This window comes from Pipra filicauda, unplaced genomic scaffold, assembly GCF_003945595.2.
Source record: "Pipra filicauda isolate LSUMZ 115617 unplaced genomic scaffold, ASM394559v2 scaffold74_size2892960_pilon, whole genome shotgun sequence".
Classification (NCBI taxonomy): Eukaryota; Metazoa; Chordata; class Aves; order Passeriformes; family Pipridae; genus Pipra; species Pipra filicauda.
In genome coordinates, this window is record NW_024104920.1 from 1,497,158 (window position 1) to 1,523,404 (window position 26,247).

The 26,247-nt window shown below is 39.4% G+C and overlaps 1 protein-coding gene across 1 annotated transcript; it reads left to right on the forward strand.

Annotated features, from left to right (window-relative positions):
- Positions 1 to 18: 18 nt before the first annotated feature.
- WDR12 (WD repeat domain 12) lies at positions 19 to 10,176 on the forward strand. The gene is made up of 13 exons (XM_027731386.2): positions 19 to 191; positions 274 to 368; positions 1,477 to 1,571; positions 2,217 to 2,323; positions 3,108 to 3,223; positions 3,615 to 3,769; positions 4,455 to 4,500; positions 4,682 to 4,767; positions 4,948 to 5,088; positions 5,200 to 5,305; positions 6,447 to 6,579; positions 7,371 to 7,443; positions 8,156 to 10,176. Exons 1-13 carry the CDS (start codon positions 151 to 153, stop codon positions 8,231 to 8,233), a joined length of 1,272 nt encoding a protein of 423 aa, XP_027587187.1. The 5' UTR covers positions 19 to 150; the 3' UTR covers positions 8,234 to 10,176.
- The last annotated feature ends 16,071 nt before the right edge of the window (positions 10,177 to 26,247 follow it).

Here is a 26,247-nt window from a genome sequence, read left to right on the forward strand (position 1 = left end):
GGAGCGGGGCGGGGGCGCGCGGGGGGCGCCGGGAAGGCGGCGGCGCGCGCGGCGTCTCGGGAGCGCGGCAGGCGCGCGGCCGCGTGGGGCTGGGAGGGGGCTCGTCACGACACGTGGTCGGTGTCGGCGACAGCGGCGACAGCGGCGGCGATGGCGCAGCTCACGGCGCGGTTCCGCACCGAAAACCGCAGGTGAGGGGCCGCCCCTCGCGGGCCGGGGGTGGGTTCGGGGCGCGAGTAACGCGGAGGCGGTAACGGCGCGCTGTGCCCGCAGGTTCGCCGTGGAGGATGTGCCCTTCTCGGTGCCCGCGGCCTCCGAGACCACCGACCTCAGCCAGCTCATCAACAAGCTGCTGGCGGCAGCGCACGGTGGGTACCGCGGCGGGGGCGGCCCCTCGGAGCCCCCCGGTGTCCCCCGTGTCCGGCCGGGCCGGGCCGGGCAGCGCCGGTGCCGCCGCAGAACCTCGGGCTGTCACAGGCGGGGCACCGGGGGACCCTCGGCGGGGACGGCGTCGGCCTGAGCCCGCCCTGCCCGGCTGTCTGGGCCTGGCTGCCCACAGTTAGGCACTCCTGGAACTCCGTCTGAAACCCCGCAGGTACCGGGGCTGGACGGCAGGCCCGGGAGAGATGCTCCAGAGGCTGGGATAGTGTGTGCCCAGCGCCACAGGCCAGGCTGCCACAGCTGATGGGGGTGGAAGCGCTGCCCAAAACCTGGCACAAGAACTGATGAAACCAAAGGTTTGGGTTTTATGAAAGCCTTTGAGAAAAGCTCAGCCACTCTGTCAGTGCCAGCTGAAATGGGCCTGACTGACTCGAAAGATTTTCTGGGGAAAGACACCTGTGCAATGCTGTTGAAAAATCCCGTGTTCTATAAGAAACTGGACCAATGGTATCTTCTTGAGTCTTCTGCAAGTTGCTTTTAACCCATGAAGTCGCAAACAACCTTGAATAGAAAGCTAGTGCACAGTGCAGTGCTTCTGCCAAAATGTGGGGCCTGTGTCAACTATGCCATTACAGAGGGAGAAGTGTGAACCAGAAGTTCCTAGGATTTTCATTTTGCTGCCACAAATACAGGGCTCTAGCTGATGGTAACAAAGATGTGGACTAGCAGTGGCAAGACCCATACAGAACAGTATGGAAGCACCACTGGGGTTTGATTACACATAGCTACAGAAGAATGACAATAAGAGGTGAACTTAACTCTTTGAACCCCAACAGCAAATTTTCCGTCCTCTGAAATAATCCACTGGGATTCATGGGCTGCCCACTTAAAACTGGGAGAAGAAACTAACTGATTAGTTGGGTTTTTTTTTCTGTCATTGTTGGTTGGTTTGGGGGTTTTTGTTTAGTTTTGTTTTGGTCTTTTTTTAACCTCTTCCTGTCTCCTTCTCCTGTACTAGCCACAAAATGATGCTGTTCTTGATGGTATCAAATAAATAGTGACACCTGAACATGGATTTTTCCTAATTTGTTTTAGAGGATCACAAATATGTGGAATTTGATTTCCTTATCAATGGCCAGTTCTTGCGAGTGCCACTGGTCACACACATGGAAATGGAAAATATCTCCACGGTAAGTCATACTCAATTTATCCCCTTCTTGGGCAGCAGAACAGACGTAGCAGTTTACTTCAATCTGCTTTAGGTATTACACTATCATCCTGACTAGGTAGATTTCCTTGCTCGGTTTTACTGCTTTTATGACTTTCCCAGGAGAATTCCATGTATTTTTAAATCCATTCTGAACTGCAAAGTGATTAGAGACTATGGGACTGAGCAGTGCAAGGAACATCGTTACCCATTCTTTTGTCTGTATACAGTCCAGAGGGAAAATTCTTGTTTTATTCAGTTCATCATTAATATGTTTTTGTCTCTTACTTTGGGGGATAATGGGGAAGGTTAATATTACCTCTAGAAAAACGTTGTGAAGTGCTGTAGACACCAGTTTTGTATGGTAAATACAGAAGAGAATTCAAGAAGAGCAAAATTACTTGCTTTTGCTTCCAGTTTGCTATTAATAGTAACTTGATAAAAATATGGAAAGCAATATAATTCACACTTTTTTTCTAAAGACTTTAGTTCCACTATTGTGGCAAAGGACTTAGATACCGAGATCTTTGCTTTTGTGTATTTGCACCATGCTACAGTTAAATTTTATTGTTATTGATTAAAAAACCCAAAACCTCACTAAATAAGTATTTTTTTTCTGTGAGCTCAGGAAGAAGTGGTGGAAATAGAGTATGTGGAGAAATATATGGCCCCTCAGCCAGAAGAATGCATCTTCCACGATGACTGGATCAGTTCTGTTCAAGGCACTGAAGAATGGTACCACACTAAGCCAATTCTAAGTTTTGTCTTGCTTATTCCTGTTCCTCCATAGTGTTAAATGGGTGGAGTTTTTTCCCCTCTTTGCTCTGTTTCTGTTTTATTTTTTTTAACCTGGCAAGTCAATCAGCTACTTGCTTTTGTAAGCAGTTCACTGACAATAACTATAACACAGGTAGAAAAAAGCCAGAGTCACTGAACATGAGGTATTGCTAATATAAACAAACAAAACAAATGCTGTTTACTGTCCTTTCTCTTAAAGGACAGTGATATTTCCTCATCTCTTTTGCTTAAACCCTTGACTTCCAATGTGAGGCTCATTAGCAACAAATAGAATAGTGTAACTTTATGCAGAGTTTATCTTTAAAAAAAGCCAAACAGCCATAATTGTCTTTTTCTACTGTGTTTTCACATTCATTTCCCAGTCAACCAGATGATGTTCATATATTAAGCAATGGTTTGAAAATGCTTTGAGAACCTCTAGTAATATACTAGAAACAACAAATTAAATTTTAAATTATGTAAATTATATAAGTGATTTTCACTTACCAGAATATGCAGTACTCTCACTGCTTTTCCTTTTGGCCTGTACTCCTAGCCCCTCGCTTGTAGGCTTTAATGAAGCTTTGCTCTGTAACAAAAAGATTTTTTTTACTTTTCCAAGCTATTTCTTTTTAAACCAGTTACTGTGCTAATATTTTTCCAAGTTTCTGGTTGAGGCTTTTTTTCATAAAAACACTGTTGGTCCTAAAGACAATGATGTTTCAAATTGTGTACCCTGTAGGATATTAACTGGCTGCTACGATCAGACTGCTCGAGTCTGGTCTTTGGAAGGAAAATCCATCATGACAATAGCTGGGCATACAGAAGTAGTGAAGGATGTGGCCTGGGTGAAACAAGGTCAGTATATATGTTAGGGGAGTCGTAATATTTTGAGTTACTGGGGGAGAAATGTCAGCATTCCTCAACCATGAATATTTAATTATCTAAATGCTGTAATTATTTCGGTCTCTGTCAGTGGTGTTAGAAATGAAGTCATGGTGTGGGTAAAATAGTTTTTTAACAGTAATGAATATAATTACTTTAACATGTACCATGTCTATCCACCTTGTAGTCTTCATTAGTAAATAGCGGTAAATATATTAATTGTACTTGCAGGGTAACATGATGTAAACCGAAATACCTACGAGTTTCTATCCATCTGCTATTTCTTCTCTGACTAGAATAATTATAGACTATAAAGACTTTGGAAGGCTGAGTTGGGTGTGAGCATAACTTTTTTCTTCCTCAGACAGTTTATCGTGCCTGTTACTCAGTGCTTCTATGGACCAAACTGTCCTGCTGTGGGAGTGGAACGTGGAGAAAAACAAAGTGAAAGCCCTTCACTGCTGCAGGGGACATGCTGGGAGTGTAGACTCCATAGCTGTGGACTGTACGAAAACCAAAGTGAGTGACTCCGGGAAAGAAACCTTTGTATTTGGGGATGTTAGCAGCCCATATCCCAAAAATCTTCTTTTTGTCCCTGCATAGGTACTTGTCATAATGTTTTTCGGACTGACACAATGATAAGTTTCCAGCCTTGTTATAAAGGTGGTTATTGAGAATTAGGAGTGCTATATCAATGCTAAGCCATAGAATCATAGAATCATTTAGGTTGGAAAACAAGCTAAATGTTTGTTTTAAAGTATATTTTACTTTAAATGCATGTGAATTTTGTGTTATGGTGAGCTATTTTCAAATTTGACCTAAATTTTCACAGGGGTTTTGGTGGGGAAAAAAACTTCCAGAGTGGTACTCAGAAAAAGTAAGTGATAAAGAGGTTCTTTCCCTTCATGCAGGAATTCAGCAATTACAAGCACTCGCATCAAAGGTGGAGTTATTGCTCCCAGCTTGACTCAATATTAGGCAAGTTAAAGTAAAACCTTTTGGCGCTGAAGGAAATAGATATTTAGTAGATATTTTCCCTACAAAGGAAGGAAAAAGAATAATTTTATCTATGCCAAACATTTGTTTGTTTTAGGATCCTAGCACAATTCTTCATGTGTTACAACCATTGGGTAATTTTTCAAGTAGGTCTGTCTTGCAAGGTCTGTCTGGATCAACTTTTAACCAAATATTTTTGTTCATACAGTTCTGCAGTGGATCCTGGGATAAGATGTTAAAGATCTGGTCTGCAGGTAAGATGTAAGCTTGTAAGGCTATATTAAGTTACTGGTTTGGTTAATTACACAATTTCAAGTATGGTTATCCACCTGCATGATATTTGTAGGCACTGTAAATACGGGGTTTTGTTTAATTACTTGCATGGAGATGGAATTCAAAAACTTCTGGCTCATGTCTGCCTGTCTTCTGTCACAGTACCTACAGATGAAGAGGATGAAATGGAAGAAGCAGCAAACAGACCACGGAAGAAGCAGAAAACTGAACAGTTGGGACTAACGAGGGTAAGATGAGCTCCAGGTTTGTCCAGGATTTTTCTTTAGAAGTGTGGCCACACAAAATTTCCCATTGTTAAAAATGGCTGTATGAAAACTTCTGATGTGTTCAATCAGACACATTTTTATTTATTGAAAGAATTGATTTTTTGATGATATTCAATCCAATGTGTCACCATTAAATTCTAGACTCCCCTGGCAACCCTCTCTGGCCACACAGAAGCTGTCTCCTCTGTGCTGTGGTCAGATGCTGAAGAAATTTGCAGTGCATCATGGGACCACACCATTAAAATCTGGGATGCTGAGACTGGAGATCTCAAATCTACTTTGGTGAGATCATTATCCTCTGTCTGTAGGTTCAGCTGAAGTCCAGCTCAGAGAAGAAGAAGTTGCACAAAATAGTAGCTCCTCTCTTAGAATTACTGTTTGCTTTTCTGACAGACAGGAAACAAAGTGTTTAATTCTCTCTCCTTCTCACCACTGTGTCGACGTCTGGCATCAGGCAGCACTGACAGACATATTAGGCTATGGGATCCTCGCAGCAAAGGTGAGCTAAAAACATGCATGGTCTCAGAGTTGTTTTTCAAAATCAGAACTTTTTCCTGTTGGGAGACATCTCAAACTGTTTTCTGGTCCCTCTGCTTGAAACCAGCCACTTAGGGGCTTTTATTAAATACAAAGATTACATCTATTTTCTGTAATCTGGTGTAAGACTTCTTTTGTTTCATTACATAGTAATTTAGAAATCTAACTGAGCTTAGGTTTTGCTTGGTTTTTTTCTTAAACTTACTAATGTTCAACTGTGCAGTTGCAGGACTGAACCTTTTTTTTTTTTGTAAGGTTAATACTTAGGTTGGTCAAACCACCATTAAAGTGAAATAGTAGTAACTTAGACATGGTACTCTATATCATAAACAGATAGGATTGTGGATATTATGACTGAGCCTACCAGACTTATTTTCATGGGCACGTTTCATAGAATAGAATCAGAACAGTTTGACTTGGAAGGGACCTTAAAGATAGTCTTGTTCCAAAACCCCTGCCATGGACAGGGACACCTTCCACTAGACCAGGTTGCTCAGAGCTCCATCCAACCTGGCCTTGACCGCTTCAAGGGATGGGGCATCCACAGCTTCCCTGGGCAACCTGTTCCAGTGCCTCACCACCCTCACAGTAAAGAATTTCTTCCTAATATCTATTTTAAAACTACTGTGAGTTCAAAGCTGTTCCCCTTTGTCTTGTCACTACATGCTCTTGTAAACAGTCTTTATCTTTCTTGTAGGCTCCCTTCAGGTACTGGGAGGCCACAGTTAGTAAACAATGTTTACTTCTTTAGCTTCTGTAAATCTATAGCATCTTATATGTTGTTAATAAAAGCAATTTTTTTGTTTGCCTTGTAGAAAAAACATTGCAAAGAGAGTTTAGTTATGAGAAAATACATCTCAAGTTTTGTTTGGGGTTTTTTTGGTTGGTTGTTGTTGGAGGCTTTTTTCTTCCCCAGAATTTTGTGTGACTTAAATTTTTGTTCTCTTTCTTTAAAGTTCGCTTTGATTTTTTGAAGTTACAATTACTGGTGGGAGAAACACTTAACTTGAACACAAGGCAGTTGCTGACTGCTTTTCTCACTGGATTTTATATGCAGTTGGCATCTGCTGATGTCTGGTTTTTTTTCCTCCTTTTCTGTTCAGATGGCTCCTTGGTTCTGCTGTCTCTGACTTCTCACACAGGCTGGGTGACATGTGTGAAGTGGTCACCTACCCATGAGCATCAGCTGATCTCTGGATCTCTGGACAACATTGTGAAGCTTTGGGACACAAGGAGGTAACATAAACCTGCATTTTGTTGTTGTTCAATAACAAAAGCAGTCAGAGACATTGATTAGAATCTCCTCTGGCATCTGTGAGAATCCTCTAGGTTTTGGGAGTCAGGCATATAATAAAAGAGAGAAAAATACTTTTAGACTACTAGGGGGCCTGTGGCTTAATATCTGAGGGGGCTGCATGGTGCTCCAATGGGACTTACCTGGCAGTAACAGCAGCATTTGGTGACATGCAAAAAGCAGCAACCGTAACATTGCCACTGAGATTAGGAACAGCAAGTGGTCTGCTGACCACTACTCTATTTTAAGGAACAAAATAATTCTCTTTCTAAGGAAAGATCCTAACAGTGTGAAGTTTCACTTGATACGCTTTTCAGATCCTTCATTACAGGTTTCCAAGCAGTGAAATGCTTTGCATTCACAAGACAGAAATAGCTTTCCTGGAAAATGCACACAGTTGAGCAGCATCCACACATGGAAGAAAGAAACTAAATAATAAACTGTTCCTAAACACTGGTTAAATTTCAGTATCAAGGTAGTTTGCAACTAGATGAAGGATGTTGCTGCTTTGCTCTTCAGGGATGTAGGAGAGGATAATACTGATATGATCAGCTCTGGGGAAAGCAGTGGAAACATCACAGATGGTAGATATAAATACTTTAAGAAAGTACAGATACTTGATCACATCTGTTTGATAGCTTTGTGATATTATTTCTTCCAGGGACCAATTCTATTTTCTGTGATTGCTCACGTAATTTCAAACATGTGACTGTAAATACCTGTTTTTTACTAGTTGCAAAGCTCCTCTGTATGACTTGGCTGCTCATGAAGACAAAGTTTTGTGTGTGGACTGGACAGAAGCAGGGGTAAGAATCTGAAGAGCAAGTTACTGAATTTATGAGTGGTGGTTAGGATGAGGGCTAAAAGCAGTCATGGACTGTTATGCTTAAAGAGAGAACAGGAAGTTTGAGTTGTGCTGTGGTTGATAACCAGGTGTTAGTGTCACACGCACTGCAGCACGTCCCCACACTCCTGTGCAAAGGAGTAGGGTGGGAGCTGGAGCTCTGTAGCATTAACTCAGTGTTATACTGATATTCCAAACAAGGAGAGCCACGAGAACAGCACTGCACCTCACGGAGAAAATACACGTTCCAGGGCACCATTTTCTGCCACTGAGACTAAAGTGGCAGCATGAAGTGGAAGCTTGTGCATGCCAGTACATGTAGAAGGGGGAAACTACATAATCCTCTATAGGAAACTTCCCTGCTACTGTAGTGGTACACATGTTTTTAAAATGACCAAAAAACCCCATTTTGTTGACATCCCAAGATTCTCATTGTCAGTAAAAGTCAGGAAAAACTTTAGCAAAGTTCCTACGAAAACTTTACTTGTAATTTTAAGAGGAGGGTAAGAAACAAAGTTGGTTCTGCACATTGATTCTGGGTTTTAGTCATGCATTAACAGTTCATTATTCATTACTTCTTTTTATGTCTTCAAAGGAAAGAAAAATTGAGTCCTTGACTTGTGTACTTGTTTTACTTAGTTCTGATATTAATCACAGTTTTCTTCTCTCATCAGTTGTTACTGAGTGGAGGTGCAGACAACAAACTGTATTGCTACAGATACCCAGCTACAGCCACTGATGTTGGGGCATGAAGGTCAACAGCCAGAAGACTTTTTTTTAAAAAAAAGGAATTTTGCAGCAGTTGCTCTCTGTTAACATCCCTACACAATCAACATCTGAAGAAATGACGAGTTTGTTGCTCAGAGAGCTGTTCCTGGTTTTATATTGGTAACCTATATCCATATTTGTCACAGAAAAATAGCAAAAAACAAATAGGATTCATGTGAAGCAAAGCAAAGGGAACTTCCTCTCTTTCTGATGGCTTTGAATTAACATCTTTTAAATGACTATTTGTATAGCCCTTTTAATAAGAAGTAAATTGTTGCCGATACAGAAAAACTACTCACTGACTAAATTATTTTTTGAGTTTACCTGTTTTCCCCTGAAAAAAAAAAAAAAGATCTTATCAACAGTTCATTGGTTTAGTGCATCATTTCAGAAGAAAATCAGATTTCAGCTGTTGGCAGTTCTTACAAATAAGTCCTTAATTGATAAACGCAGGCTTTTTTTCTAGGATGAAGATTTGGTATGTTTGCAGTGCAAGGGGCTTGATATAAAGGAACTTGACAGATTTACTGGCAGATGAAATATTCCAATTTGTTGGAGCTCATAAATTAGGGCTGTAGATGTCTCTGTAAATGTGCCTGCCTTGTGCCACAGTACATGTTGTGTTGCAGTACAACTAACGCAGTATATCTTGCTTCTAGAAAGCAACAGATGTATTGAAACAAGTGGAGAATCACACAGAGAAGGCAGAAGACTAAGTGATTTGTTCCTAGAAAGAGTGGATACAAGAAGCTGCAATAGCTTTTAGGTTGATAGAGAATAAGTACTATCCAAACATGCTCAGTTTCTCTGCTGGTGGTTTTGCTTTTGGTTCAGCATTAAAATGAAAAAGCTATTCCTGCAGCTTGTTAGATGCCATGTGTGTGATGTTAAACCAACACATAGTTCAGCAGTGTGGAAACCAAACTGGAATAGCCTCACTAATGTCTTGCCTTTCAATAAATGTAAGACCTGTACAGAACAACTAAGTCAAATGTTTTAATTGCAAGATAATTTTCTTTGAAGAGTGACAGCTCTGACCTTCAGGTTTATAAGGTAGACAAGTTCTGAGTAAGGAGTTTTAAGAAATACCAGAACAGCAAAACTGTAGTGAAAATGGCAAGGGTACAGGAGAAGATCTCTGATCCCTTTGGTCTGCAAGTGAAGTACTGCAATTAACAGAATATTAACAAATGCTGCTTACAAGGAATCAGTGTCTTGTCCTTATTATCCATGTGCATGTTCTTAGTACGTGTTTGTCCATTCTAAAGCAATATATACCATTCATACATTAATATAGCAGCTAATTTTTTTCTTCTTTAAACTTGATTCGTTTAAAACATTGCCTTCTATTTACCCCACAGACTGGAACTTGCAAATAAGGTCTGAATAGCTATTTTGTTTTGTAAACTTACCAAAAATACGAAGCATCTTTTGAGCAGGAACATGCAGCACTCCCTTGTCCTCACTATTAGAGATGTGTATAATTTCACACTACACTTGTGGATATGCCAGCCTATCATAGCAATCATTGGTCTACTGTTCCTAAAAGTTTAAAAATATCTCTAATAATTTTTTAGTATTAAAACAAAAAAAGAGTAATATCCTCCCCTCAGTAATCCTTAATACAGTACACCTGACTTTTGGAGGTCTTAACCAAGTAAAGTTTGCAGATGTTTTTAGTGGAAAGCAAGGCAGCAAAGACAGTTAGGAAACGAGTTTGTTTCATTTCTCTTCAAGACTCCCAGTGACAATTCCATGTAAAGTCTTGAGCTATTTTGTGTATTATGTTTATTACACTCTTTTCAGTTTTTCTTTCAGATAAATTACACCTGAGCATGACTTCTGGAATTGCTGTAGTATTTTGCAGAGAGCTGTGGAGCACCTCCAGCCAATTAAGTAGCTGATAAAAATAAATGGGTTCCTCTTATATGCATATGTCTAAAGACTCATAAATGTCATAAGGTGACCTTAATATGGTTTCTTGCCTTCCCCAAAAGATTTACAAAATACTTTTTAAAAAGGTCATGTCACTTGAAGTGTTGGCTTAGCTTAGAAAGATTAATATTAATTTAGACTTTAGAAACCCCAGCTGGCATTAGTTGTTTCACTTTCAAACATTAAATCCATTAGATTTACTACACTTATCACCTGTAATAGATACACAGAACGTACCTAGAAAGGTAGGTTTTGATGGACCACAGAAGCAGGAGCATTTTTACACCTTCCTCTTGTTTGGAAAAGTACTGTGGCAGACAAAGAAACAATAACGTAAACCATATTAACATGAAGTGATACCAGCGTAAGTACAACATGATTTTTGAATGCATCTGTATTAACTCTGTCCATAAATCACCCTAAAACCTACAAAAATACTTTTCAGACTTAATACTTTTTGACTGGCAGTCCTTTGGATAATCTGTAATCCTAATTAAAATGTTTTATAAGACTCTTCCCTTCCATGCACTTCTTTCATTTAAAATAATGATGTGAAATTACAATGGCCAGCCTGAGTTGATTTTAAAACTGCAAAAGAATTGAGTCAAAAACAAACTTGGCAATCCAGAATCAAGGCACTGATGGTGATTCTACTCACAAAAATATTTTTTTTCCTCCCCTAAAAACCATTTCTGCATATTCATAATGCCCTGGTAGGATAATATGAAACAGTAAAGAACTTCTACGTACTCTTAATTTCTTCGAACATACTACAAGTGAGGGGAATAAAGACAATGGTCAATTACTGCAACTGACCTATTTTTTTTAATTGATGGGAAGTAGGGGGTAGGCTCGTTTTTGAGAGGCTGTGCAATACACATTGTTCTATTGCTATTTTTTTCATTCTGCACTGAGCTCCTGGCATAAACTGTTCACTTTACTAGCACACGTAAGCTGCCTCTGCAGTTTTCAAACCCCACCATGCACTGACACGCACATTAAAAGCATTAAGACAAGGGTTCACCGCTTGGTCCTTGGTTTAATGTCACACTTGCGTTTTCTGTTCATGTGTTTTCTTTTTCCCAGCTGGTTCTTTCAGCTTTCTTCTTGATTTGAGACTTTCATCTTTGCTTCTGGACGGTTGCCACCCCTTTCCTACAGCCCTGGCAGAGCACTGTTTTTTCTCTCTTGTTGGCATTTGGTTTATTTTTTTAATCTCAGTCTTCTCTCAACTAAGAGATTGAATTAAAAACAAGGGGAGGGGAAAGGAAACCAAATGTTCCAGTGACCTAAAGCAGTGTGTGTGGATAATGCCATCCACTGTGGCACCACCCACAAGATCAGCACCATGACCGTGAGAATCCCCACCAGGGAAGGGCACGTCAGCTCACCCATAGTACAGATCTTCAGCTGGTGCAGCTCTGCCTGTTCCTTTTGACACACAGCCCATAACCCAGTGGTGAGGGTTTTCATTCAGGAAAAAAAACTCACTGAAGTTTAAATTAATTTTGTATAAGCTGATAAATTTCCAGTATAAACTTAACATACTCCTCTAGATTTTATCACACATACCTTAGGAAATAGATCTAGCCACATGTGCTTAAAGCAACTTCTACAATTTAAACAAAAACATTTCAGAGAGATTGGAAGGAAAAACATGTAGAGAAAGTTTGATGAGGACTCCTGAGTTATGAGGCTTTCTCCTGCATTTTCTGACATTTCTGCAGCACAAAGCACTAGATGGGCACATGCACAGATTCCCCAAAGGAAAAATACATGCTTTTGTTACACTCTCAAGTTGATTTAAGTCTCATTAATCATCAACTTGTTACTTAAATGTGTAATGGTGGCAGGTTGTGCCCTCTGCACCTCTATATGACAACTAAATGGCTGAGGAACATGGTTTTTCAGAGAGTAAGGCTGAAGATCATGCTCTGACAGGCAGAACTACAACCTACCCTTGATTTCTCACCCAACATCTAAGCCAACAGAATGGCTGTTTCTCTGGTTTAGCACCAACACCTGCAGTTGCATCTCGCCTGTGAGCTCAGGTGACAGAAGCTCAGGTGAGAGAAGCACAAGGCTACAGTGAGTTGCACAGACTACTGTCGGCTAACAACAAGTAGGAGTAGTTGCAATTCATACACCAAAAAAAGCCCAATCAAGTTTGAATCACCAATTTTGTTTGATGTAAGCACATTGGCAGAGATCTCAAACTACAGGCAAAACTTGGGTTGAAATTAATTGTTGCAAAAAACAATTTAAATTGTCCTGTAAATTGCGTGAAATGAGTGGCTTTTCAGCTGCCAGTGAGAAGCTGGCTGAGTCTGGTCTAGGAAAGACAGCTGCTCCATCTGGATGAGTCTATCAAGCCATCCAAATCAAGACATGTACAGTATGGAATGCTGAAAATGTAACTCAAACCACAAAAATGTAAATTTCTGTATCAGTTACAATATTCATATTCAAAACTTCAAAATGTCAATTTGCATGTCTGTGCAATTTATTCCATTGGAAAACTAGTAGCCTGTGACCAACAGGGGGTCTCAGTATGAGTTTAAGATACTGTAAAACTAAATAAACATTGCAATAAATGCTCTGTGATTGCTACTGAGAGTTTCAGCCTATAATGTATAATTTAAGCAAAGAAATTTCTTCAAATGTTTGAAACCATCTCTGAATGCAAACCAGAACTCACAAAAAATGTATGGAGAAACATGATATGCCAATTATAGCAAAACATCCCAATAATCTAGATTACTTATCCAAAAGAGTCCCTCTCATCACACTTCCTATTGTATATGGTCTATAAATTTAGAATAGAAAAGTTCTGATGTTCAGTCAGACCACAGCTGCTCTAAACTGCATGTGAAAGACAGATGAAATCACTTGCAAGAGCCTTCAGGAAATGCTCACTGAATTAATTCCTCTCCTTCAACTCTCCCTCTATCCCAATTCTTGAAAAACATTCCCACATGCACGCACAGAGCTATCTCATGGATTTCTGCATACAAGATAGGTAAAAAAAAGAGCAGAGGCAAAATACAGAAGAAATATTGGAAATTCAAACAAATTCACCAAAGAATGAAGATGAATATACAGCAATATCTGATGCAGAGCTGGGTGCCAAATTCAAGATAAACCTAAGGATTATAAGCAGTCAGTATGAATTGATATGTAAAATATGAATAGATGAAAAAAGTATCATTTTCCTTGCCACTAACAAGTACTAGTTACTTTCAACAGGGCAGTCTCAATCACTTGTATCATTTGAGGAGTTCCAAAATCGAGTATTAGAATTACATTATTGCTTTCTGAAGCTGTTCAACACCAGAGAGGAGGACTTTCTAAATTCTTCTCCGCTCTAAGTGGTGTCACTACCATATCTGTTCACACATCCCTGCACGCACTTACCATTTGGCAGAAAGCTCAGCAATTTTGAGTTTACTGCAGTAACCAAAGTGTTACCACAGACTCTGCCAGCCAGGCTGAGAATTCTTTGTCATACAGGACTTGTTTGGGGATTGGGAGGATAACAACACCACACTCTCCTTTTTTAAAGTACTTGCAGCATTGAAGGCTACTGGGTGACATAAATTCCTCATTTGTGTGATCAGCAGGCACACTGCTGATCAAAGAGTGGATACACAGAGCCATCTGCTCAAAACATGGACTTCGAACCAAAGTCTGAAAGGTGTGGCATGGGTGTGCATTAGTGGGAAGCATTGTTCATAATACAATGGTTGGGATTCACCACAAATGTCTGTTTTCTAACGTCCCCCGTTAAAGACAAGACAGTAATTTGTTTTCTAATTCAAAGAGCACAAACTACCATATCTCTCCCATTCTTTTCCTCTCAGGTTTTGCATCAACTTCAGCCCGGATCTCGGTAAAGTCATGCACATTTGAAAGAGCTTTTTCATCTTTAAAAAAAAATAAAAAAAAAAATCAAACTGTCAAAATTCTGACAGAATTTCCTTGAGTTCCATCAGGGACTTGAATTTGTGTGCTTTTAAGACCACAGTCATCTTTGACTCTTGCATTATTAATTTCAGGGGAGAGATCTTACCTTTCAGCAGTCTTGGATTGGTAGTTTGATATTTTGGTTACTCAGCATAGGATGAGGTGTTAGAATTCACCGTCAGTAGCTTTTCTATACTTTGAACAGGGATCAAGTATAGTTGGTGTTACACAAAAGACCTTGTTTCCATCTTGTATCAACACGCAAATGGTCCTCTTGATATATCCATAGCATTTAAAAGAACCATAGATTTAACAGTCATAATGTTTTGCCTTTAGGTTTAAGAGTATACACAGACCCTCAATAGATATTCTCTGTTGCTTGTCAGAACACAGTACTTCTCTCCTGCAGTTACAATACTAAACAAAATGTTTCCTAGATCTAAACAACACAAGTTTAAACAGGTCCTGGTTTCAGTCACACTGCTGTAATTCCAGAGCATGCCAGTTAAGACAGTGAAGCCTATCAGAATCAATGGACTTGATACAGATTTACAGAGGAGCCTACATGCAGCCTATCTGAACGTAATGTACAATGATTAGATCTTATATCTTGATGTAGCTGAAAATTGAGTCAGAACCAGTTTCCAAAAAATCAAATACTCCATGTCAGTGAAGCCTTTTCTAAAAGGAAATAAATAAGATTTGTCTTCATAGTAAGTAAGCTTTGGACAGAATGGTAAGGGGGAGGAGATGATGGTTTTCCTCCCCTTCTAATCCAATCTATTTAAACAGAAGAATCAAAACAATAGATGTTTAATATGATACTGGCGCCACAGAATCCGGCATGAACTCACCAAAGATGAGAAGATGAAGTCCCTATGGTTTCTGTGTTTCAGTTTTACCAGTCTCTACCCTGCTGCAATTTAAATGTGGAAGTCCAGACTGCCATGTTAAAAAGAAGCCATCACTTTTGCAAGGACATATATTTAGACATTCTATTAAAATTACTTTCTAATATTCCATAAGTCTCAAGAAAAATAACAGAAAAAATTCCCTTTATAAAATTCCTGGAAACATTACATCACCAGGAATAACTGAACTCCGGGGTTTAAGAAGGCAAAGACATTTAAGCAGAAAACCAGGAAAACCTACCAGATTCAATCACATGGTAAAAATATTCACATTCCTCTTCCCTTGTAGTATGCCTATATATTCCTTAGCCATTTTTTCTTCCCATTCATTTTTCTTCCCTATCATTTCACCATTGTTCCACATGAAGTCTGATATGGACATTAGTGACTCATTTTTTAATTAACTGTTCCTCCAACCCCAGGTACACCACATCTAACTGCACACATTGTCAAAACCTGAAGGTCTTTCATGTACCTTATCAGTTTGACCAATATGCTGGTTCTGCCACCCCCAGAGGACTCATGACAAAAAACAGTCAATACATTAGAATCGCCACACATTTAATTTTTCAATTACTTCTTTTTCATAGCCATAGCTGAGGAAGAAAATAAGCTAGGGCTCTTACTAATGTTCCAAGCAGATCAGAATGCAAGTGAAGCTGGAAAAATGACAGATGTCAGGGGAAAGGTTTTCAACTTCTTTTTTTTCTTAGTCCCCGTTCACTCCATTGAATGCACTGCTGTCAATTAAATTGAAGGTACAATTGCAAGCACATGGTGCAGAGGTATTTGGAGGGACATTGTCAAAAGCAAAAGCCGTTTCATACTTCAAGAGAAAACCACTTTGCTGAACTCTGGTGCACATAAAGTACAAGCCAGCAGGTGTTGAAGATCTGGGGATAAACAGGAGCTCTACACCTCTCTTCCCTGCCATTTAATCACTTCAAGCTGTGTGCCTGCTCTGTGTCTTTCCCACACATCCTTCTGCTGTTCAGACTGGGCTACACAACCACCTCAGATTTCTAGTATAAGCCCATTCAGAGGTACATCAAATCCAAAACTTCAGCCTGATAGGCTAACACTTGGCAAAGCCCTGTGCAGTTCTGTTGGGGGAATCTTACTGCTCAAGTGCCTGAGCAGCAACAAGCAACAGCACTCCAGCTGCTATTGGACATTTTCAGTCAACATATTGAAGGTGAGTTCAGTGCAACTGTTGGGCAGATAGATACCTTGTTATCAAAACCAGATCCTTCACCCACTTGTCTACTGTGAGCTGGCAAGAGCAGAGGAGTCATTATTACTGTATGACACTTTAATTCTATTTATATTGAGAATGCTGGGAATTCCAATTAAAAAAAAAAAAAAGGGCATTGCCTAGGTTGGGCATTTGCAGTGTTCTAATGCACCGTTGCCCGTGAGCATGACAACAGGTTCCTGTTATTGCTGTAAATACAGGGTTGCATTTATGGAACATGCACCTCTGGTACTTCTACATTGTGGGACATAAAATGGCAGAAAATCAACTTTATGTCTTTTAGCTCAGCATTTATTATTGTTCTTGCCCTGTCATAAGAAGGCAATGAGGGGCAGCCTGTGTGTGAATGCTGAAAAACATGAAGGTTAAAGTTTAAATTCTGACTATGCTGTAGTTACAAATCAGTCCACTTCTCCCACATTTCCCCAGAACATTCTGCTCACTTGGGCTCTTATATATTTTTACTATTTATACTTGTTTTACCTTCACACTGGCCTTTTTTTCACCTTTGGCAGGAACTACCAACATTCAGCCATAAAAACTACAGTATTTGATGTCCTCTGGAGCAAGTCTGCACAGAATACAGAGAAGCAATGCTGTAGATGAAAGATGAATCCCACAAGCTGTATCCTGACAACTGCAAACAAAATGGGGAATTCAAAAAAGTAAACATTCACTCATCCATACAAGTACTGTCTACTCCAGGGGAAGTGCTGACTGCCAACAAGTTCACCAGGACTTAAGTGGATGCAAAGACATGTCATCAGTAGCTAAAAAACATACTAAGATATCTATTGCATGTCATGAGTGAGCTCAGAAAACAAAATCAAAAGAATCCCCTCCACACCTGGAGAAGAAAACCCTATTGTTCTCCATATTTGTTATTAAAACAGAAGAATGTGCTTAGCACCATGAACCAGTCACCATAAGAGGAACCTTGCAACAATGTCTACTCATGTAGACACTTGCCTTTCAGAAGTCTCTCCTCTATTTTCTGTCTCTCCAGCAGTTGCTCTTTTAAGCGCTTTCTCTGAGCAAACAAAGGGTGAAGAAAAACTTAGCTCTGTTTTCTGCCTGAACCACTCTCCTCCGGGATGACAGTGTAGTTATGTGCTAAGTGCGCAGTTAAAACTCTAAAATAAAACTAATCAAAGTCTCAATTGCACATCTACTGCTAGGTTACTGTACATTACCTGCATTCTTCAGTTGGTTTCACTTCCCAAAGCGAGGAGGTTACAATTACCATTCAGTATTTCTACACTTTTCTCCAACAGATGGTCAGTTTCTCTGGAATAAACGTGATCATCTCATCATACAGGCACGAGAAACCTCACAACAATAGAAATCTGTAGGACTGGGACATATTCTAAGTTATTTTAAATTTATAGATTCTCTAATCAGAAACTGCTGCACAGTTTACTCACTTTTTTCAATGAGAAAGAACAAAGTTACAAAGTAACTTAAAGTGCTTTAAATTTCTTTTCAACATAAAAAATAAAATCTGAAGAACTCTGCAAAGACTTCTGGGAAGCAACATAAATCCTAATTCCTTGTCTTTCTACAAGCAAGTAAGAGATTCTGTGCTCATTCATCCTTGAATATTCTGATTATCCTTGTATCAAAAAATCACATGCACAAGAATCTGGACATGAGAAGTGCATGCTCAGTGGTGAGTTTTCCAATTTTAGAATATGCGAAGCTTTATGAAGAAATGACTAGGAGTAGATTGTGTTTTCCAAGCCTGAGATATCTCATATATTTTTTTTATTGAAGTTAATCAAAGAGGAAGCCAATTGTTTGAGATCCACATACTGTAAAACCAGTTAAACAATGCAAATAGCAGCCAGCTTTAAATTTGTTAAATGAATTCTTTGCCTCCCTTAGTAACCTTTCTGTGATTCTGCAAAATAGCTCAGCTCATATCCAAAGTCCCTGAACAGCCTGTGGACTTCCATCCACATCATTCTGTTGCAAGGAGGTAAATTTCTTTCATGCTAAGACAGTGGCTTTCCTACAGATGCAAAGTTTAAGAAAAGGAAAATGGTCATTTAAACTAAAACAGCTGAAATGCATTCAGCACATTCAAGGTCATTTGCCAATCTATACTGAAGTACGAAACATTTATTCTCCTTCTCCCTCACTTTTTCCTCTTTTAAATCTCTTTGGCCATATTGTATATTAAAATTCCATCTATAAAAGTATTTTTATAGAATTAGGAAAAGAAATCTGATGAAATCAGGACATGGCTACAGAGCATTGTAACTTATAAATGGAATCTTCTTGTTAAGTGTGACCAAAATTTTGGCATACCATCATCTTCCTGGGGAAATATAAACAGTCCCAGTGTTATGAAGTATAACCAGAATTTCCGTAACAGTTTCTAAACACATTATTGAAACTATTTTTACAAGTAGATACTTGAGAGAACACTATCACTACACATCTTACACTGGAAGAATCAATAAATTGTAGACATGGAACAATAGGTCAATGTGTTCCTTCTTCCTTGAGAAAGATTTTTTCCTAGACATTACAGAAGTCTCCCTTAAGCAACCCCACTGAAGAATGTGGAGAGAAGAAAGATGACATTTCCAGAAATACTAGTAAGCAACAAGCACAAAAAATAAACTGCAATCCAGAAGAATCATAAACATTCTGTACATGTTTTATTAGAAAGAAAATAGCTGCTTCCCAGAATTCTTGAAAAAAACCCCCACAACTAAAAAAAGACTAATTTCAAATCTTCTCCTTCAGCTTGCAGTCTTTAATTTAATTTTCTGTTCACCTTATTTATAAGAGTACAAGTATCTTATTTCACATTACAACAGTTTTAAATTTCAGTGTTCCTGGTACTATTACGTCGTGTGTAAATGATGGCATGTTCATTACTTAATATCTACTGAACTAAAAAAAATAGTTACATAGCTTCCTAGTAGTTATTCTTCCTTGATATCAGCACAATTATTTCCACTAAAGCAGTTGGTGTTGGCCAAACACAAAACCAGCATGGAGGAGATACAGGTTATTCTCTGTACAGCAGGTAGATCACCAAGACTTCAACATAACCTGCATCACAAGCACACTCCAATCTGTTTGTTCTTACTCTGTTCAGGTGAACCTCATTAAATAAAGTTTTGTCACAACAGACACTGGAGTAGGTAGGACACACAAGTGCACAGCATTTGACATAAAATCTCAGCAGTTAACACACTTGCCTTAGCAGACAAAGCCATAGCAGAAGCACACTGAGCAGCCCATTCGTCCCTTTCACACACATCACTAGCTACCTGAACCTTCTTAGTTCCCTTGTGCCCGGACCCATCCCACCCCACAGGTGGGTGGGAAGGAAGGAACTTGCTTTCAAGAGTGAATTTCATCCTCATACAGTACAGCAGATTAGCAGAGAAAGAAATGTTGCCACATGTGATCAGATACATGTCACATGACACAGGTCAGCATGGCAACTTTCTGATGCAGAGAGTTCCCTCATGGAGCAAGTTGTTTTCACACCAATGAGACAGAGAAGAGAGAGCAGCAGCATCAGGCCCTCTATTCTACAAACATCTTCAAGGCTACAGCAGGCCAAGCTACTGAAGCAGGCAGAGGACACAGAAGCTACAGTGAAGTGAGATCTTTGCAAAACGTGTGCCCAGACTGTTGTGTCTATTAAAATGCAGACCAAATGGATTGAAATACCCATTTAGACAAAGGAGAAGCAGCTTTATTATCATGTACTTTCTTTAACTTTTTTAGAAAACACATATTTTACAGGGTGCCTAATTTTTTACCTGGCTATCTGAACTCCAAGGAGCAAGAAAGTCAAAACCAAAGTTACTAAACACTTGAAAGACACCTAAGAGAGTTTTTCTAGAGAGTTGAATACTACAGTTTAAGGTCCAGGACCAGAGTGACGTGCTAAAGAATGATTGCAGTGTATCTTGGGCCACCTCACCCAAAATGCCCTCTATACACAGAACTGCAAGCCCATGACTTACTGTTCGTCCTCTCTCCAAGTGCAACTCCAGCCCTCAGTTTTTGTCCTTTCAGGGGACAGCTGCATATCAGAGGTGACCACCCCAACACCAGCGATGGAGCAGTGGGTTAGAGCTGGCACACACAAGAAATTGGCTCTGTTTTGGATCCCCATTTGGGAGGAAGGCAAAGAAAACAGTTTTGTTTTTATTCAGATTTCAATAGCAGCTGTCGGAAAGCTGCTCAGCAGTTTGGAATGTCAGAAGTAGTCCCTTTGGAGCTGGATTACAGGGAGATGGAGACAGCCAAGAGCACTAAGCAGATAGCTGTGTAACCATGGAGTAAAACCTACTGCATATTCACAGATACAAAGAACCTTACTCTCTCTGTCACATATAGCTCACTCTCAAATCTTGCAAGCAAGGCCCAAACTAAACCTTTTCTTCAGGCTTGTCTAATCTGCTTTCACTAAATAACTGTATAAAATATGTATTGGTACAACAACTCTAAAAATAAATCTGCCAGTCTTACTGGAGGGGAAGCTACAATGTCTGCAAGCCAACAAAAATAACAATTTTTCATTCTACTCAAAGTTCAGGAAAAATATTCCTGTTTGCCAAATAAAAAAACCGACAAAACTGATGGGAACGGAAAATATTTTCATGCTGAAAGAGGATATTACAAACAATGGAGACTCAAAGTCAAATCTCTCATTATCCTTTTTAAAGGAACTTTCTGAAATAAAACACCCAATTTTTGCAAGAATGATGTAACCCTTAAACAATACTATTCCAAATACTTTGTCATCTAACTTTTATGTAATTATTTCTTTAACAAATAATGATGGAGCTGACCCACCCGATGCATACACATTTCTTTGGGGATTTCTTCTGGCCTCCTGGCTTTAATTTTCAGCCCTTCTGGCAGTACTGAAAAAACTGAAAGAGAGCTGAAAAATCTCAGGCCTACTTTTATTTCAGGAGTTATTCCAGAAGTTCAGAAGACAGAAATTCCATGAATTTCCAATGTGTGGATAAGCACATCTGATGATTCTCAGATTTAAGCCCAGAAAATGATTTTAAAAAATTATTTAAAAAAAAAATTGCCTATAATACCTGTACTCAAAATTACTTTTTGACATATCTATTATTCTTCAAAAGAGATGGTAGGTAGAGCAGCTTTTCCATGAGCTCAGCTTAAATATATAGCTTAGGGTTAATGTAGACAGCAACTAGAAGTACCTGAGAAGGATCATTATTTTGAGGTAATTTTGCTTGTTCAGCCTGGAGAAGAGGAGGCTGAGGGGAGACCTCATTGCAGTTACAACTTCCTCGTGAAGGGAAGAGGAGGGGCAGGCACTGATCTCTTCTCTGTGATGACCAGCGACAGCAACCAAGGAAATGGCATAAAGATAAGCCAGGGGAGGTTTAGGTTGGGTATTAAGAAAAGGTTCTTCACCCAGAGAGTGGTTGGGCACTGGGACAGGCTCCCCAGGGCAGTGGTCACAGCACCAAACCTCACAGAGTTCCAGAAGCACTTGGACAGTGCTCTCAGGCACACGGTGTGACTCTGGGGGACGATCCTGTGCAGGGCCAGGAGTTGGACTTCAGTAAACCTTGTGTGTCCCTTCCAACTCAGGATATTCTAAGATTCTGTATAAACAACTATTCCCCCCCTCTAGCTGAGATGGTTTGAAAAACCCAACCATTCTGTACTGAAACATGTTAACATCATTAACATTTTCCACCCACAGCTCCGCAAGAGGAAGAGGAGGAGGGAGTGTTTCAACCTGCAAGACCGAGTCACCCAAACTAAGATGCCAGCATACATATTCAAATGCTTCCCAGTCACAGGCACATACACAATAATCTTCTGCAAAAGAGAGGAAAAGCTGGCTAATTAAGGCATCAGCCACACCCAATGTCAGGATGAGTCAAGTCAACTATGGCTTTAGAAGTTCCAATACAGCTACAGAGAGGAAAAACTTTGCTCTACCCTCTGTATAGTGGCCAACAAGCTCCTTCTATGCCACTTGCAGAATCAGTTACTCCAAAGTATGAAAAAATTTCCAGAGTCCCTGGACTTTCAAATGGGAACATGCACTCGTTTAAGAAATGTCAATTGAAATCAAGCAGCAACCAAATGAAAACTTCATTACTTATAGAAATTAATTTTTCTTCTTGAAAGTAGGTTATGAAACAGTTATCTGAATAAGTTTACACATAAAGACATTGCATCCCACTGTCCTACTTTATACACGTTGCTGAGTTTTGCAGAAGTGAAGACAATTAGAAAACCAAAGGAAGAGAAGCAAAATTCTGTTGTATTGGCAACTAGAAAATTGAAAGAATACAAGTAGTCAATTCTCTATATATCCTAATAATAATCCAGAAATCTAGATCCCTTGTGAAGTCCTGATTCTTTCAGCATTGAAGAGATCAGCCAGCCAAGTGAAAATACATTTTTAAGTGTATTATAAATACAGAACCAGTGTTCCTTAAATCTGTATCACTACTTCAGCCAAAAGCACAAAAAAGAAATGCCATCTCTAAGTTGTAGAGTAATTGTACAGTAATCGTAGGTCTTGTAGAACATGTTTTAAAATGTGAAATATGTAGTGTTCAGCACTGTACTAAAATCAGAAAAGGATAATAGCTGATGCAGTTAATAATATCTACTGGGACATTATTTCCTTAAGCTGCTCAAAGGAAAGACAAAATCCAAACAACTGGAAAAAGCAGTAGTTTATGATAAGTTAGTCACCACAGTGTAGCCTTTGTCTTGTACTGAATCAAATAGCTCATATTTTACAGTATCCTAAGTTAGTAGTTGACATCCAATTAATTACTTCCCAAAAAGTTATCCGCAAAAGTGATAACAACATCTGAGTTTCCAAGGGAAAAATAAATCAACATGTGACCTCTAGTCCTACTGTCCTTTTAAGCTCCCACTATATTTGAGAAGCTACCACAAATTCATTTTTCTCTCTTTCAGAGATCAACCATGTTTTGCATTTCCAAGTGAAAGCACTACACTGCAGTGTTAGACAGCAGCACTACACTGCTGGCACGGGGGGAGAATTTTTTCTGTACTTCGCATACTCTTAAGTTCCACCACTGCCAGAAAACGTGCCAGTAAGAGAAGGGAAAAAAGTAACACAAACACTTATCACACAGTATTTGACACTGGTTGTACTTAGTCTCACGTAGCGAACTCGTGGTGAGGGATAGAGAAAAGGTTTAAGCAGATTGTGTTCTATACTGAATTATGAAATATTTTTTTGTACGAAACACCAAGAGTTTCTACTTCATTAAGTCCCTAATTCTAGCGGATCTGTAACGTACTTTCATTTGCATTCAACTTGCGAAGCAACTCAATCTCCCACTTCATTGTATGCACCGATCCATTCAAGTTGGGCCAGCATTTCTAGTTTTTTTGAGACAAGAAAATACTTCAGTTACTATTTGTTTGCCTACAGAAATATCCTGAGGTCAATTTAAATATTTTATTATTTAAAAAGGTCTTACTGGATTTAACAAAAAACATTTTTTTTCTAGCTGTTTAGAATATGATCGAAACTATCACCACAGGTCAGTTCTTTTGCAGATCTGGATCTCCTTTCAAATCGAGATGCCACTGGATATTCAGCAGATGAACTGTTTGATGTTTAGATAGTTATACTATGGGCAAACATTTAGAGTGGTCTTTAAAAAAATACTAATTTCATTTTACCATTATAAAGACAGTTTACCTTCCTGCTAAAAATATATACACCATCATCTGGCATAATGGACAAGGAGAACACCATTAAAGGATCCTACTATGAGTTTTGAGAGAAAATCAGTCTCTAACACCTTGGGTTTGGGACATTTTGGAGCTGTTTGAAAGCCTATTAAGCTGGTATGGTTCAATGCAGACAGGATTTGATTTCTGATGCATCAGAGAGGGGAAAAAAAAAAGGGGGGGGGCGGAAACTAGATCTACCTAATTATTTTTTATCCCATGGTCTTCTAAAAATAAAATCCCTGGGGTTATCAGGCAAATACTAGTTCCAGGAAAATACTCCAGGGCATACAAAGGATTCTTTTTAATTGTTTTATCTTCAAGGAAATCACATACTTACGACTCACACCTCTGAGACAGCAAAACTGTATTTGGGACATAAAAGTGGATATGAGTATGATATAATTTCCCACTCCTGAAGAAGAAATGACTTTTCATTTTTCATAGAATCATAGAATGGCTTGGGTTGGAAGGGACCTTAAAGATCACCTGGTTCCAACCCCCTGCCATGGGCAAGGACACCTTTCACTAGACCAGGCTGCCCAAATTGGCCTTGAACACCTCCTGGGATGGGACATAAAACAAATTCTCTGGGCACTTTGAAAGTTTTAGAATTGTTCTGCTGGCTATCTGCAATTTCACAGGACCTTTTTTGGCAATAAAGGTGAGACTGAGCACAGGTTCTGTGCTGTTTTTATTGCTGTTAGAAATACAGATCCGGTATGCCAAAAATGAGGGCGCTTGGGACTCTCACAGTTGAAATCTTGATATTGCCAAAGAAACACACAAAACACCTGTCCAGATTAGGCCAGGATGCAGCCCTTTCAGGAATCTGCTTATGAGATTGATCAATCTCTGCCTTAACTTGCAAATAACTTCTTGCAGCACCAAAACCAGTATCAACCCTCTCTGGGTTCCAGTAAGCCCTGGACCACGGAGAATTACACTGCAGGACACAGTTAGAACATTTTTTTTTTTGTTTATGCAGACTTTAGCAGTTCTTGCATTTCTGACTGCACAGCAATGGGTTTCTGAAGTTATTTTGACAGGGGTTGTGGCTCTAAAAAGAGATTCCTGGCACGACAGAGGGTAGTACGAAAGAAAAGGACAGACAGGTAGGTAATAGAGCTTTAAACAAGCAATGCAACTGAAGACACATTTGTGAAACTATGGTTTTTGAATAGCAGCATTTGATGCTGTCCAGAGATTGCAGCTTAAGACCAAAATCAACTCGTATTGTGACTTCTGATCTAAGTGCCCTGCCACTTGGCATGTATTTGGCTTACCATGTGGATGGATATTGGTGATTTGGGATGGCAGCTGCTACACAAGGACAGCCCCTTGCAGTTTTAATTTTAGAAATTTGTTGGAACTTAGTAAACAGATCCCAGAAACCTGAAGGTCAACTTTATGGGCCAAAGACATGGCTTACAACTTGAATCACGTGTCATTACAAAAAGATAATTTTCTGTGTGAGGAAAGTGAATTGTTCCATACAAACTGCAGGAATGTGCTGTTAAATAACTTCTTAATGGAGCATTAAATATCTACAATTCACAAAAGGATGAGAATGTTAAAAACAAACAAACAAACAAAAACCCAAAACCACTACCCTAGAACAAACCTCTCTATTTAAACAGAAAACGGAAACAAAAACTTCATCTCAAGAGAGAAGTAACTCATAATTACCTGACTGCTCAGCTTAGTTTGTGGTTTCCCAGCTCATGTTAACTGTTTTCTGATGTTAACTGCAGCAAATACAGGTAATTTTGCAAAACTGTAAATGTAAACCAAATTCTATTGTAGCCCTTCATATACACTACACAGCACTTGAATATATCTTGCAGCTGAACAGTGCTTCTATGAATTCTGTCAACAGAAGCATATTTTAAAGACATGATTAAAATCTTGCAAAAGCCACACAGAATATTTGGGCTAGGCCAAAGGATGTAGCCTCTTTGTTAATTTGGCCAGTACAAGATGTTGTAGGTCAAGTTCTGCCCTAACTTATAATTAACTTCAGAGATTTGGAAAGATGAAGTGCAAACAGAACAGATTCTCACCTCCTGCCTGCCTGGCACACACAGCCAGATGAATTCTGGCAGTGCTCACTGTTCACAAACTTGCAGCGGACACTCACTGCCAGAAAACAGAGAAACCTCCCTAACAGCCATTTCCA

Bases quoted from the DNA above. Each gene is read 5' to 3' on its own strand.
- WDR12 (XM_027731386.2), top strand. From the start codon at position 151: ATGGCGCAGCTCACGGCGCGGTTCCGCACCGAAAACCGCAG. The intron at 2,324-3,107 runs GTACCACACTAA...TGTACCCTGTAG, and splicing joins GTTCAAGGCACTGAAGAATG to GATATTAACTGGCTGCTACG. The intron at 4,501-4,681 runs GTAAGATGTAAG...CTTCTGTCACAG, and splicing joins GTTAAAGATCTGGTCTGCAG to TACCTACAGATGAAGAGGAT.